We start from the raw sequence: 15,288 nt of genomic DNA on the forward strand, positions 1-15,288 counted from the left end.
GTGAAGATGAGTGAATCATCTTCAAATGAAAATGAATCACCTCTGGAGAAATCCTTCCCCCGTGAAATTTCTATGAAGTAATTCCTTATCCCCATTTTGCAGAGAAGAAGACCAAGGCTCAGAAAGGTTAAGGAACTGGTCTGAGGACACAGCCAGTCACCGTTAAAGCCGGAGTTTTAACCCACGTCTGGAACTCTAAAGTCGTGTGCACGATCACTCCAGAAGACGATCAGTGTGCATGCTGGGCCGTGCACACCAGTGCCTCCCAGCGGCTCCTGCTACCGGCCTGCTGGGCACAGCCCTTGACAAACCACAATGTGGGCAGAGAGTGTTTTGTTTGTCCTGCCATATCAACGTCCACAAGCCTGCTTCATCTCCTGTGTTACTCTTTGGCTAGCCAAAGAAGGAAGTTAGCCCCTGACTGCATACATCCAAGGGGTAATATTTAGCTTGCAGAAAAACCCTAATGAACTTTTTGGCCAATCCAGTGTTTTAAAATCCTTTGTCCAGTCAAAACTGCCAGTCTCTACTGTTACCCCCCACAACCTCTTCACCAGAAAATTCTCTCATCTCTGTCTGTAAAACAAATGCAGAAATTGACAACTCCTTACCACTTCCATCACTACCAGTTTGGTCCAAGCTGCCATCATCTCACACCTGGATTAATACAATTGTCTCTTTTCCAGGCAGGAATTCTGGAGTGGGTTGCCATTTCCTACTCCAGGGGATCATTCCAACCCAGGGATAGGAACCCACATCTCTTGCATCTCCTGCATTGGTAGGTGGATTCTTAACCACTAGCACCACCTGGGAAAAGCCCTACCTATTACGGTACTGTTTCCTTTTTTACTATGAGTTTTTCAGATACAGCTGCTTGTAAACCCCACTCACCGTGTGACTGTCCTGAAATGCTTCTGACAAGGACTTTGGCTCAGGAGTGATAGTTACCCAATAATGCCATGAGAATAACGTCAGTAATCACAAGCATGTTGACAGCTGTGTGGCAGGCACTGTGTCCCAGGCCATTCACTTGCATTCTTCAACTTCCAGCAGTCTTACAAGGTGGCCATTTAACCTCTATTTTCCAGAAGAAAAGACCCACGTTCCTAGGGGAAAGAATGCCTTGCCCAAGGCCACATTGCCTTCAAGTAGAGTTGGAATTTTCACCAGAATTGTCTGAAAGGTCATACAGTTTTACTACCTTAGGCTAACTTCTTACTTAAAATCGTTCAAATTAAAGACGAGGACAATAACTGTGTTCATCTCTTTTCTAACCTCCCGTGTGTGCAGGACGCAGTGGCGGCTTTCCGTGTAATTATTCAGGTCTTACAAGGACCCACTGAAGAAGTAAAGATCATTACTCACACTTTACAGGGCGTGATGGTTAATTTCTGGGGTCAGCATGGCTAGGCTCTGGTGCCCAGTTTCTCGATCAAACCTAGTTTAGATGTTGCTGTGAAAGGGTTTGTAGATGGGATTGACCGAAGGTGTAATTGAATCAATCCACTTTGCCTAACAGAGATCACCCTTCACGTTGTGGGTGGGCCGCATCTGATCAGTTGGAAACTCTAAGAGTGAAGACTGAAGTTTCTAGAAGCACTCCTGCCTCAAGAAAGCAGCATAGAAACCCTGCTGAGCTTCCTACTTGTTGGTAGGAATTCAAACTTAAGACTCCTATTCAACTTTTACCTGAATTTCATATCAGCTCTCACCAGGATCTTCACCCTGACAGTCTAACCTACAGATTGCAGAGTTGCCAGCCTCCAAAATCACGGTAGCAAAAAATTCCATAAAATGAGTCAGTCTCTCTTGATATTGATCTATCAAGAGAGACAGAAAAGAGAGACCGTATAGGCTCTGTTTCTTGGGAGAACCCTGACTGATACACAGAGTAAATGAAAACTAAAGATTTTAAGATCCATCCTATATGGACCTGAGAGTTGGACTGTGAAGAAAGCTGAGCACGGAAGAATTGATGCTTTTGAACTGTGGTGTTGGAGAAGACTCTTGAGAGTCTCTTGGACTGCAAGGAGATCCAACCAGCCCATCCTAAAGGAGATCAGACCTGGGTGTTCATTGGAAGGACTGATGTTGAAGCTGAAACTCCAATATTTCGGCCACCTCTTGCAAAGTGTTGACTCATTGGAAAAGACCCTCATGCTAGGAAGGATTGGGGGCAGGAGGAAAAGGGGATGACAGAGGATGAGATGGCTGGATGGCATCATCGACTCAATGGACATGAGTTTCAGTAAACTCCGGGAGTTGGTGATGGACAGGGAGGCCTGGCGTGCTGTGATTCATGAGGTAGCAAAGAGTCGGACACGACTGAGCAACTGAACTGAACTGAACTGAAAGATTTTAACAATCTGTCCCAAAGAACACAGCTGATGAGGGCCGGGGATGGGATTTAAACCCGGATCTGTCTGTTCCCTGCTGCCCAGCTCTGAACAAGTCCAGCCAGAGGGGTAATGAGGAGCCAGGACAACCATCTCTGGCCATGTGCTTTCAAGGACCACAGAAGCTGGGCACTGACCTTAGCTAGTGGTGAGAATGGCTCTTCTGGACACGAATTCAAATAAGTAACACAAATCAGACTTGTGACATGTACATGCTGTTCATGTACCACCTTCCCATTGTCACCAAAGCAAAGTGGAAAGGCTTCTTCCTAATTCTCCCACCGATTCACCCTCCAGGGAAAGACTTGACCATTATTTTCCTTTCAAGAAGGCTCTCAAAGCAGGACCCAAACAAAATAAACTGTTGGAGGTTTGTACTGATGGAGTTCGAATCAGAACGGTCTCCTCCCGTTGTCACAGGGATTTGGGCAGCTGTGATGCATTCGCCCCTTTCCTGCCAGGCACCCACTGGCCTGTGAGGGAAACTAACTCTTGACCCCACCTTCTTGCCCTCTTTGCCGGAATGGCCACTGTCCTCTGATGACCCAGTTTTTCCACGCGGTGGTCAGCTTGGCCACTCCCAAGCTTTCCAGCCCATGGGAGGCTCAGTGGGGTGGAGGGGGAAAGCGTAGCAGAAGCCCCAAGTTCAGAGTCAGGCTCAGCCCCCTGTGTCATCACAGATGTCAGCAGGGCTCCTGACACATATGGAAAATAAATTCTTCCAGAATTAAAAACAGCTGAGAATAGGTCTAATGAGCCTTTAAGCGCCCTTGGGGACAATTCTTTCCCAAGTTACTCATTTTGATCCGAGGAGAGGGGGTGAGCCAGGATTCGTGGGGGTGCCCAGACTCGAGGGTGGAAGACAGTTTCTCAGGAATTATAAGGGGGAGAAATGTAAATGACCACATTTTTCTCAAAGCAAGGTTAGAACTGGGGCAGGATCGAACTTGTCCAAGCATTCTGCCCTGTAACGGCTTTCGAGATGTAAGGAGACTGTCGTAGGTTGTGGAGAATGGATGCTGGGGGCGGAGGGAGGCACATGCATGCTTCAGGGGAGTACCCCTCCCTGCACTCTCGGGGCTCTCGGAAACCAGCGGTCAGAGGTCCCATCTATATCCACACAAAGGTAGGGGACCAGGGTCCGAATGCTCCTGGATTCATGAGAACATCTGCCTCAATGATCGATCCAGACCGGCAGGAAATCTGTTTAGTTAGCTAATTATAATTGTTCATCTGGATCGCATCCTAGACTAAGACTGAGACCATGACGGTGGCTCCATGGCTACCCCAGACCAGCTCATCTCCATGTTGATGAATGATGGGTTTTTTTGTTTGTTTGTTTTACTGCATAGCCAGTCTCGGTGGCTGGGATTTTACTGAAGACATGTGGGGTTCTGGAAAATTCTGAGATTGAACCACTAATGCCTAGGGAGCAGGTTAACCCAGGAAGGGAAGATGAAGGAAGGAGTTTGCCAAGAAGTAATTCCTAGGTGACTCAGTGGTAGAGTCCACCTGCGATGCAGGAGACGCAGGAGACACGGGTTTGATCCCCGGGTCAGGAAGATCCACTGGAGGAGCAAATGGCAACCTGCTCCAGTTTCTTGCCTGGGAAACCCTATGGACAGAGGAGCCTGGTGGCCTACGTCCATGGGGTAGCAAAGAGTCGGATACGACTGAGCGCACACACACACAAACCTATAAAGTGCATGTGTGCCTGTGTGTGTGTCTATTTGTCTCTCTCTCTCTCTCAGCTAGGCTCCTCTGATTCCCAGTGTTGCTCAAGTTTACACAGTAAGTGCAAGAACCAGAACTCTGCTCTTCTTGCCAGGAAAGCAACCCCGTAACAGAATCGTGTGTGCACACCCATACCTTGTCCCAAATGCTCTAGAATGTTATCACATCAGAGGATCAGTGGATGCCGCAATTCACGAAAGAACACCTACGCTTATTCTCTTTATGGACACAGAGAACCTGGGGTCAGTTTTCCACTTAGCGGAAGGTTAAAGCTGTCAATGTTTAAGCTCCCCTAACAGAGTGTTAAACTTAAGCCAGCTGGCACCTTAGCAACTCGGGGCTCGTGCTGCCGATGTGGCTGCAGGACCAGATGCCCCAACAGCCATGCTGAGATGGTCTGAAAGTCAGGCTGCACCCCCTACACCTCTGAGTGTACCCCTCATTATTCACCGGTTCTAAATTTGCACATTTGTCTACTTTCTAAAATTTGTAATCCCCAAATCAGTATTTGTGGTCCTTGGCGCACATGTGCAGAGCTACAAAAAAAAAAAAAAAAAGCCTGAGTCACCAGACTTGTAGGTTCCCAGCTGAAGTCTAACAAGATGATGCTCTGCCTTCTTTTTTAAAAATTATAATTTTATGTGTTTATTAAGTTACTTTTGGCTGTGCTTGGGGTTTCTCTGGATGTAGAGTGGAAGCTACTCCCTAGTTGTGTGGTGCTCGGGCTTCTCATTGCAGGGGCTTCTCTTGCTGTGGAACATGGGCTCTGCAGCACAGGCTCAGTAGCTACAGCAGAGTGCCCGGGCTTAGTTGCTCCATGGCCTGTGGAACTTTCCTGGACCAGGGATCGAACTGGTGCCCCTGCATCAGCAGGCAGACTCTTATCCACTGGACCACCAGGGAAGCCCAATGCTCTGCCTTCTTGATTCTGTTCTGAAACAGATGAGCTGGATATGGAGACAGGACGGGGGCTCCATGCGTGCAAAGAAGTCCAGCTCTGGGGCCAATTGGATAGGACTTGAATTCCAACCCAGGCTGCCATCAGTGGGGGGGCCTCAGACAAGTCATCTCATACAATCGAACTTCTTTGGGTGGGTTTCTAACCCTGACAGCCACGTGATTCCTAAGACACTCACCAACTGGACTGGGACTCACATTCCTTCTCCAGAAAATCTTCCCGACCCAGGGATTGAACTTGGGTCTCCTGGATTGCAGGTGGATTCTTTACCATCTGAACCACCATGGAAAACTCCAAATTACAAGAGAAGGACTAAAATAAAAAGACTTGATTTTTGATGTGTGTGCCTAGGACATTGGGAAAATTTTTATTCTTAAGACATAGCTAATTCTGCAATGAATAATAGAAGCGATGCATCTCACTGCCTTCATATGCTCTCCAGGCTCCTTAGCAGTTGCTGCCAGAACATTCCAAAGAATTACCAAGAGTACCCCGGGTTCCAGACCTTGCTTGCTTTTCTTCCACCTGATCTAATTTATCTCTTGTCCCATTTTTTCAAAACCTCTGTTAGATGTCTTCGTTTTCAATGACTTTTTTTTTGGCCCCAGACCCAACATGTAGGATCTTAGTTCCCTGAGTAGGGCTTGAACCTGAGCCCCTGCAGTGGAAGCACTGAGTGCTAACCACTAGACTGCCAGGGAAGTCCCCCAGTGACTTAATGAGATGTATGGAAGTTATAAAACAGCATAGCAAAACAATTTGCTATATATCAGCAAAACAATTTGCTTCCTCCTGAGACATTCGTAAATGTCCTTGTGGAGACTGTGGTGGGGTTGGGATTTTGAGATCTGGCAGGTTTTTTCAGCAATGCTCAAACACCACGTTGAGCACTTCTAATGTCTTCAAAGATAGGTTCTTCCTTCTGAGTTGCCCCCAGTCTAGTGGGGAATAAAACGCTGTAATGGCAAGAATTCTCCCTCCTGTCAAGCAAGAGATAGTCCACCAGGCCGAGCAATGTGCCACACGGCCTCTGAGTGGCAGCACCACATTTTGCCAAAGTTAGGGTCACGCTGGAGTCAGGCAAAGTGTCATTCTCTGAATTTCCAGTTCACTCGAGTCTCAGGTGAGACTCTCCAAGTGACTGTGTGCAGAAAAGACCAACAGAACAATCGATTTTAGTGGATTCTCTGTGTTTACAGTCTGTAAACAAATGGCTATGCTCCAACGGCCTTATATTCATGGACACTGAAATTTGAATTTCACGTGCCATGAAATATTTTTTCTTTCTTCCAATTTTCTTTCAGCCATTCAAAACTGCACACAATGGAGGTCATGGCAACCCACTCCAGTATTCTTGTCTGGAGAATCCCTTGGACAGAGGAGCCTGGTGGGCTACGGTCCACAGGATCCCAAAGAGTCGAACACGACTAAAGCAACTTAGCATGCGTGCACGGTGTGGAAGAACTAAGTTCTCATCTACCATGGAAGAAAGTCAATATACAATGCCTAAAATTAGTAAATCAAGATATAGCAGTAGAGGATATTTTTTAAAATGCACACAAACTGTGAAAAAACATATGGCAGGGACTTCTCTGGCAGTCCAGTGGTTAAGACTCTGTGCTTTCAAAAATGAAGACTCCGCCCTTCTGCCTTTTTAATGTGGGTGGCACGGGTTCGATCCCTGGTCGGGGAACTAAGATTCCACATGCTATTCGGCCCAAAAAAAATGACAGGTGGAGTGCCCCCCACCCCGCCAGGATGCCCATTGTAGTTTTGCCCACCCCTGGTGTAGAGGGAAGAAGAGCGACCAGACTTAATTTTATGATGCATGTCTACTATGAACTAGGTGCCAAAAACACCATGATCAGTGGACAGAAAGCACCTTCCATGGGCTGGTGGTGGGCCAAACAGACAGAGAGTGGGGCGCCGGCCCTAGTGGAGCAGGAAGGGCTCCTAACCTGAACGTGGGAGCAGGGAAGGGTGCCACACAAGGGCCTGGTGGACAGGAGGGTCTCATCAAGTAAACTTGTGGGAAGAGAATATTCCAGGTAGAATGTTCTCCACCCTGCTAGAGTCGAAACCTTGCTAGAGTCAGGCAAGTAGGCTTCAGTCTCCTCCTGTGGGTATAATGCCCATGCTCACCTCCCAGACCACCAGTGAGAAAGTGGAGCCAAGAGCGTGATAGAGGGACTTCCCTAGCAGTCCAGTGGTTAAGACTACACGCTTCCACCGTAGGGGGCCCGGGTTCGATCCTTGGCCAGGGAACTAAGATTCCGCATGCCACTCGGTACAGCCAAAAAAAAAAAAGTGTGATAAAACATCAATGATGGTTCATTTTCAAGGCGCTGCATTTGCAACTTGAGTGAGCTGGTCTGAATGATCTGCATGATTCCATCCAATCCTGCATTTCAATGAATTCTTGATTTTTATCTTTAGGTAGAGGGATACACTCCTGTTGAGAAATTCTGGGTGCCGTCAAGATTAGTATCAGTAAGTGCCGGCGGTGACCCACCTCATGACAAGTGAACGGGCCCCAAACTGAAGAAATAAGCTGTCCCCTGAGCTTAAAGATGACATCAGTCACGATGACGAGGTCTCCCTCTGGCAGCGGGTAAAAGGGCTGTAGGAAGGACTAACGTTCAACCTCCTCCTCCCTGCCCTCCCAGAACACCCTGAGTTGGCAGCCGTGACAGACGGGCAGGGTCTTAACTTGAGGTTGAGCTGGACCAAGGCAACACCACCACGCAGTTCTTGCTCTGTTGGCCGCGGTGCCTCATGTTCTTGGATCCACTCAGTCCCTTCATTGCAAAAGAAGAACTTCAAGCTTGGGGTTGACCCCTTGACCCTTAAGTGAGAGGCAGTATTTCTCTTCTTGCTCCAAATAAGAAGCAGGAGTTGATTCTCCAACAGTCAGAGGATGAAGCTGCGGCTGACTTTGTTATGATACAGAGTGACGAGCACAGGAGAGGTGGTGGCAAGCATGACGCTGAAGATGTTCAAGTTTGTCGTGGGATTTATGGCCATTTCTGTAACTCTTTCGTTCCTGTATAGCAACAATTTCAACTTGCCGAAACATCTGCTAGTGGGGAAAATCGCAGACTCTTCAGTGCTTGCAGAGGCCTGTGACATGGTTGTAGCAGGAAAGAAAATCTTGGGTGAAAATATACCAATGACGCCACTGAAAGACATAACTTGCCAACAATACCTGACCCAGAATCACTACATAATGAAACCTCTGTCCAAAGAAGAAGCTGAGTTCCCTCTGGCATATGTCATGGTCATCCACAAAGACTTGGATACATTCCAGAGGCTCTTCAGGGCTGTCTACATGCCTCAGAACGTCTACTGTGTTCACGTGGATGAGAAAGCGACGGCTAAATTTAAAGATGCAGTGGAGCAATTACTGAGCTGCTTCCCAAACGCCTTTCTGGCTTCCAAGATGGAGTCTGTGGTCTACGCAGGAATTTCCAGGCTCCAGGCTGACCTGAACTGCCTGCAAGACCTCATAGACTCGGAGGTCCCGTGGAAATACACCATCAACACTTGTGGGCAAGATTTCCCCCTGAAAACCAACCGGGAGATCATCCAGCATCTCAAAGGATTTAAAGGGAAAAACATCACCCCCGGGGTGCTGCCTCCTCCTCACATTATCAGAAGGACTAAATACAGGCACCTGGAGCAGAGATACAGTTTGTTTTCCTTTATGCTGTGGACTTGGATTAGAAAAATGCCTCCTCCCCATAATCTCACCATTTACTTTGGTTCCGCCTACGTAGCGCTTACAAGAGAATTTGTTAATTTTGTTCTCCGAGACCAGAGGGCTCTTGACTTACTTGAGTGGTCAAGGGACACGTACTCTCCTGATGAGCATTTCTGGGTGACGCTGAACAGGATTCCAGGTATGTGGGACTTGATTCTACATAAAGTCTGGAAGCATTGTGCGTGTATGTGCGTGTGTGTGTGCAAGTATTTTACACTTTGAAACTGTCCTTAATTGTATTACGTATATTCACCTTTGGGCTTCCCTGGTGGCTCCACGGTAAAGAATTCTCGCCTGCAATGCAGGAGACGCAGGTTTGATCCCTGGGTCAGGAAGATCCCCTGGAGGAGGGTATGAGAATCCACTCCAATATTCTTGCCTGGAAAATCCCATGGACAGAGAAGCCTGGTGGGCTACAGTCCATAGGGTCACAAAGAGTTGGACACAACTGAAGTGACTATGCACACACGCATATTCACCTGTGTTTCCAGCTTTATGGACACCCTGTAAATTTTCATGTGTCTGTTGCAATGGAATTCATACAACAGAAGTTAATCGTCTTACATATCAATAAATATACTGTTTGCTTAGAGAAGGTGCCTGCCTATCAAATTTTGACATGGTCATTAAGTCTTTGATATGAAAAGTGAAACTGGTTTTTTTTAATCAATTATAGTATGTTTTCTGTGAAAATCTCTCAATCACGTCCAACTCTTTGCAATCCCATGGGCTGAATGGTCCATGGAGTTCTCCAGGCCAGAATACTGGAGTGGGTAGCCTTTCCCTACTCCAGGGGATCTTCCCAACCCAGGGATCAAACCCAGGTCTCCCACATCGCAGGCAGATTCTTTACCAGCTGAGCCACAAGAGAAGCCCAAGAATACTGGAGTGGTAGCCTATCCCTTCTCCAGCAGATCTTTCCTACCCAGGAATTGAAACAGGTTCTCCTGCATTGCAGGTGGATTCTTCCAGTTATTTGTGATGTGGGTTATTCATTATGGTTTCATTTTACGTGAATTTGAATTGCTCAAGTTGAAAAAGTTTGAGGTATGAAAAATGTCAACAAAATTTCTATAAGAACAATGTGAAATAATTCAGCCTTTCCAAATCAAATTTTTTTAATTGACCAGAACTTTCCAGAATTCCAGACTGTCAGACAAATGAACCGTAGACCACACTTGGGCCTGGCCATGTGGCAGCCTCACTTTGGTGAATGGAAACCTGCCATCCTCTGTGCTCTGTGCTCTAGGCTTGCAAGAGTCAAGAACTCACCCTTTGTGTAGAATCTGAAAACCCTGTACTAGTTATTGATGAGCAGAATATTAAAATAATTTTTTTTCTTCGGACTTCCTTGGTGGTCCAGTGGTTGGGAATCTTCTTTCCAAAGCAGGGGATGCAGGTTCGATTCCTGATTGGGGAACTCAGATCCCACGTGCCAAGGGGCGACTAAGTGCACGCCCCACAACTACTGAGCCAGCACGCTGCGACTAAGACCCAATGCAGCCAAATAAATAAATAATAATTTAAAATTTTTTTTCTTACTATAGAATACAATCCTATTGTAGAAAATCTGAGAAATAAAGAAAAGTCTGTATGTAAAAACTAAGAAAATTTTAAAAAGCAAAAGTTATACATTACACAAATTGAGAAATAATTGCCGTGCATATATACTGGGTAATTGCATTCTTTTTCATGGTATGGATGTACTAGAATTTGCTTAACAATTCCTCAGCTGTTGAGCATGTGTTTTCCAGTTTTTTCACTATGGAAAATGCTATTGCAATTAATGCTGGGAAGTGTCAAAACTAAGTCACACCTTTTCACTTATGGCTTTGTGAGGTGTCAGCATTTCCGCTTCCGGAATGAACTCAGACCCAACTCTGTTAAAGGTCACTCCAGATCTGAGGCTACAGGGTTTCCTGCCTGGGACTAAATTTGAGGGTGAACTTTAAGCACAAAGAATCTGGAAAGAGGACTCCCTGGTGCTCTGGTGGCTAAGACCCCACACTTCCTGGAGTTTTAGGGGTCTGGGTGCCAACCCTGCTCTGGGAACTAGATCCCACATGCCGCAGCTAAGACCTAATGAAACCAAATAAATAAAATAAAATTTAAAATAAATATTAAAAAAAAAAGAATCTGTGAAGAAAATTCAGAAGTTCTTTCTCTAGGAAAAGCAAACTTCTGCATGGGTAAATTGAACGGTAGTCTCAGGAAAGTTGTGATTTAGTTGCTCAATCGTGTCTGACTGTAGCCTGTCAAGCTTCCCTGTCCAAGGGATTTCCTAGGCAAGAATACTGGAGTGGGTTGCCATTTACTTCTTCAGGGGATCTTCCTGACCCAGGGATAGAACCCGAGTCTCCTACATTGGCATGGGCCCTATTTTGAGTGTCCTAGTGGGAGACGCAGTTATGTCAAGGACAGTTATCTCCTCCATGGCGACATCTTACAACATTTCTGAAGTTGGAAGTGTTAGATTCAAAGCTTTCAGGACTCTGTAGGGGAGGGTAAGCCGGTGTTGGATAACAGTAACTTGAGACTCCAAGACTCCAGCTTATTTTAAGTCTTAGTCTTTGCGACTCTGAAGGACAGGCCTTTGGGACTGGGACTGAGGCAAACAGAACGTTAAGCTTCCACATTCCAGCTTTTGTTATTCTGCGTTTAAATACCAGCGTAAACTCCAATAACGGCCTCCATCATACGCGAAGGAGAAGATTCAAACTAGCGTGCTCCCAGGCAACTTTATCCTCCCGGCAATGGAGAGAGATAGAAAGGGGTCAATTTGCTAGAAAACTACTGAGGGAAGAGGTTTTCTGGAAACATCACCTCTTTTTTTAAAACTGAAGTATAGTTGATTTACATGTTCTTTTAGTTTCTGGTACATGGCAAAGTGATTCACTTATATATATTCTTTTTTCAGATTCTTTTCTGTTGTAGGTTATTACCAGATACTTCCCAGGTGGCACAGTGGTAAAGAGCCCGCCTGCCAATGCAGGAGATGTAAGAGATGTGGGTTCAATCCCTGGGTAGGGAAGATCCCCTGGAGAATGAAATAGCAACCCACCCCATTATTCTTGCTCAGAAATCCCATGGACAGAGGAGCCTGGTGGGCTACAGCGGGCTCATAGGGCTGCAAAGAGCTGGACTCGACCGAGCAACTAGGCACACAACCCTGAGCTGCTCTTCATCTGTCAGCTCTTGGCCTCAGCTTTGCATTATACCAATGATATGTAATGGACTGTTTTGGCAAGAACCAGCTTTGGGCTTTCCTGGCGGCCCAGTGGTTAAGACTCCGAGCTTCCATTGCAGGGGATGTGGGTTCCATCCCTGGGTCAGGGAAGATCCTGCACGCTGCCTGGTGCAGCCAAAGAGAAAAAGAAAAGAGCCAGCTTTTTCTTACATTTCCTGCTACTCTATTTCCAGGGATTTTGTATCAAAAAACTGCAACCTTCCCCACCTCCATCCCTCACTCTTTTCTTCCCAATGGCTTTCCCTGGAAGTCTGAAATTCACTCTGACGTCTGTGGCCACTCTCTGGCTGGATGCTTTCTGTATGTTACTTCTGGAATCTTCCAGCTGCACCCGGACGTTGATGTCGGAAAAAACCCAGACTCAGAAGCATGGGTGATTTGCTTGGGAGGAAGCCAGCCTTGGAGGTCCCTGAATGAGAGCAGGGGTTGTTTTCTCAAATTTACTCCGGAGGAAGCAGAGCAGTGTGAGATCAAATGGCTTTCTCAGAAGCGCTGGGCTGTCAAGAGTGGCTTTGACTCAACTGGAGACCTTCCTGCCTACAATCCAGGCTGTTACTCACCACTCTTTCTCAACCACACGCGGGGCTATTTTAAGTCCTGGTGCTTCAGACTATTTCCTGTGGCTAATAAAAAAACCAAACCCCCAAAAGAGATGAAGGTAAAGCAGAGTACAGAGTTTAGTATAGTAAACGTATAGACAAACAGAGAAAGAGGAGGGAGAGAAAAGAGAAAGAAGATGGACAGAGAAGAGAGTCTGGCCAGAGACAGAGCTGGAAAAAAAGACAAAATGTGACGTTAAAACCATTTTAACCCAGGTTGCTCTTTCTCTGTGACCTCTGTGGACTCAGACAAAGTTTCCACTTGGTATCCCTGGTTTCTCACTTGGGCACAGAGGTGCTGTCAAAATGAAAGGAATATGTGAAAAGTGCTTTGGGTACTGGTGTGTGGAGTAACCACAGCTGTACAAACAGGGCTCTTCTCTCTGTTCCCTTTCTACAGTCAGCTGTGGAGATTAAACTTTCAGTGCAGTTTTCTTAGGATGAAAATGAGTTTATGACTGGAGTGGGAATTTGTAAGAGTGAGCGTTATATAGAAATAAGCAAGTATGGGTTGAATTCTAGGACTTCATCATACAGTTCAGTTCAGTTCAGTCGCTCAGTCGTGTCTGACTCTTTGCAACCCCATGAATCGCAGCACGCCAGGCCTCCCTGTCCATCACCAACTCTTGGAGTTCACTCGAACTCATGTCCATTGAGTCTGTGATGCCATCCAGCCATCTCATCCTCTGTCGTCTCCTTCTCCTCCTGCCCCCAATCCCTCCCAGCATCAGGGTCTTTTCCAATGAGTCAACTCTTCGCATGAGGTGGCCAAAATATTGGAGTTTCAGCTTTAGCATCAGTCCTTCCACTGAACACCCAGGGCTGATCTCCTTTAGGATGGACTGGTTGGACCTCCTTGCAGTCCAAGGGACTCTCACCCAGCCATTTATTGAGTAACTGAGCCACAAGTCTGCCCTGGCTGACGACTTCTCCAGAATTCTAACCTACTCAGTCGGTGCCTCCAACTTAGAATTTGGGGTATCAGTTTTGACCTGGGATTTGCCTGGTTGCCATTTCCTTCCTGGGATTTTCCTGGTTGAGTTCTGCCTGCCCATGCGGGGGACACAGGTTCAATCCCCGGTCTGGGAAGATTCCACGTGCCGAGGTGACTAAACCCATGCGCCACAGCTATTGAGCCCACGCTGTGCAACTACCGAAGCCCACCCACCTAAGCCTGTGCTCTGCAACAAGAGAACTCAGGAGATGAGAAGCCCGTGCCCCGCAATGAAATGCAGCCCCTATTCGCCGCAACTAGAGAAAGCCTGTGCACAGCAGCGAAGACCCAGTACAGCCAAAAATTAATTAATTAAAACATAGTTTTTGACCCAATATTCAAACTGAGGGAAAGGATTGCCGTTCTTTTTCGTCACTTATTACCATCCCTTCTACAATCTTGTGTAAATGGCAAGAGCATCCTGCCCAGAATTCGGAAGAATGGTGAGTGGTGTCGTGCAAAAGGGCCTCAGGAAAACCAGCATCTACCATGTGACCACCAGGAGAGTAAACATCAGAGAGCACTGGAGTAGTGCAAAAAAAAAAAAAAAAAAAAGATCGACACTAATAATGTCTAGCATTGTCAAAATCCTTCTGATTTTAAGGATTTGGGGTTAGGATTCCACTGCAGCCAAGTGCCAATTTTTAAACGTTCTTCCCCTTGTAACTTTAAACTCAGGGAGTTGTAGGGACTTCAAAGACTGGAGGTCCAGGGGCTAAGAATCCACCTTGCAATGCAGGGGACACAGGTTCAATCCCTGGCCAGGGATCTAAGATCCCACTTGCCACGGAGCAGTTAGGTAAGCCCAAGAGCTGCAACAGAAGATCCCGCATGATGCAGAGAAGACTTGGCAGCCAAATAAAAAAACAATATTAAAATAACAAAAAAATAAATAAATAAATAAATAACAACAACAATAATAGCAAACTTGGGGAGTTGTAAATTCAGGGTAGAACGGGCAAGTAATTAGAGATGCTTTTATGCATGAAATCTCTGGAGAAATGGAACTGTGCCAAGAATGAGGAGAGCCAAAGCAAAGAAAGGGAGAGTTCATGTCATCATCTGCATGTATGAGGAGAAAAAGTTATACAAACTATTCGACTCATTTTGAAAGCATAATTGGACATAGATGCCTCCATTTTTGACCCCTGAGGGGCCTTTCTGCACATGTGCAGTCAAGGAGATCTCCTTGACCTCCAGGATGAAGACTGGTCATCATCTTCTCACTCAAGCAGATTTCAGCTCCTCTCTGTTCCTGTCTTTATCTCTGCCATGAAGCACCAACTGGAGACAAGCTCCCGCTGCCCAGCCTGGGGTCCAGCTGTCTCCAGTCTCAGCCCCACTCATGGTTGGAGGGGGCCGTGAACCCTTGATACATTTTTCTCATTGTATTCCCACGACTGACTTATGAAGGTGATAAAATTATTCTCATGTTTTACAGATAAGGGAACTCCTTTGGGAAGGTTTATAGGTATATGGAATCTGAGAACCTTCTCTCCTTCAGTTCTGTGGTTGTTTAGTCACTAAGTCATGTCTGACTCTTTTGTGATCCCATGGCTCTAGCCCAACAGTCTTCTCTGTCCATGGGATTCTTCAGGCA

At 46.4% G+C, this 15,288-nt stretch overlaps 2 protein-coding genes across 3 annotated transcripts in view; both read left to right on the forward strand.

The window, feature by feature from the left end:
* The window catches only part of PAK1IP1 (PAK1 interacting protein 1), a 228,748-nt gene that overhangs the window by 86,959 nt on the left and 126,501 nt on the right, over positions 1-15,288 (forward strand). The window lies entirely within an intron of this gene.
* Positions 8,068-10,871, forward strand: LOC129645361 (N-acetyllactosaminide beta-1,6-N-acetylglucosaminyl-transferase-like). Its single transcript, XM_055570432.1, has 2 exons — positions 8,068-8,987; positions 10,822-10,871. Exons 1-2 carry the CDS (start codon positions 8,069-8,071, stop codon positions 10,869-10,871), a joined length of 969 nt encoding a protein of 322 aa, XP_055426407.1. The 5' UTR covers position 8,068.

Source organism: Bubalus kerabau, chromosome 3, assembly GCF_029407905.1.
Source record: "Bubalus kerabau isolate K-KA32 ecotype Philippines breed swamp buffalo chromosome 3, PCC_UOA_SB_1v2, whole genome shotgun sequence".
In the NCBI taxonomy this organism is placed as follows: domain Eukaryota; kingdom Metazoa; phylum Chordata; class Mammalia; order Artiodactyla; family Bovidae; genus Bubalus; species Bubalus kerabau.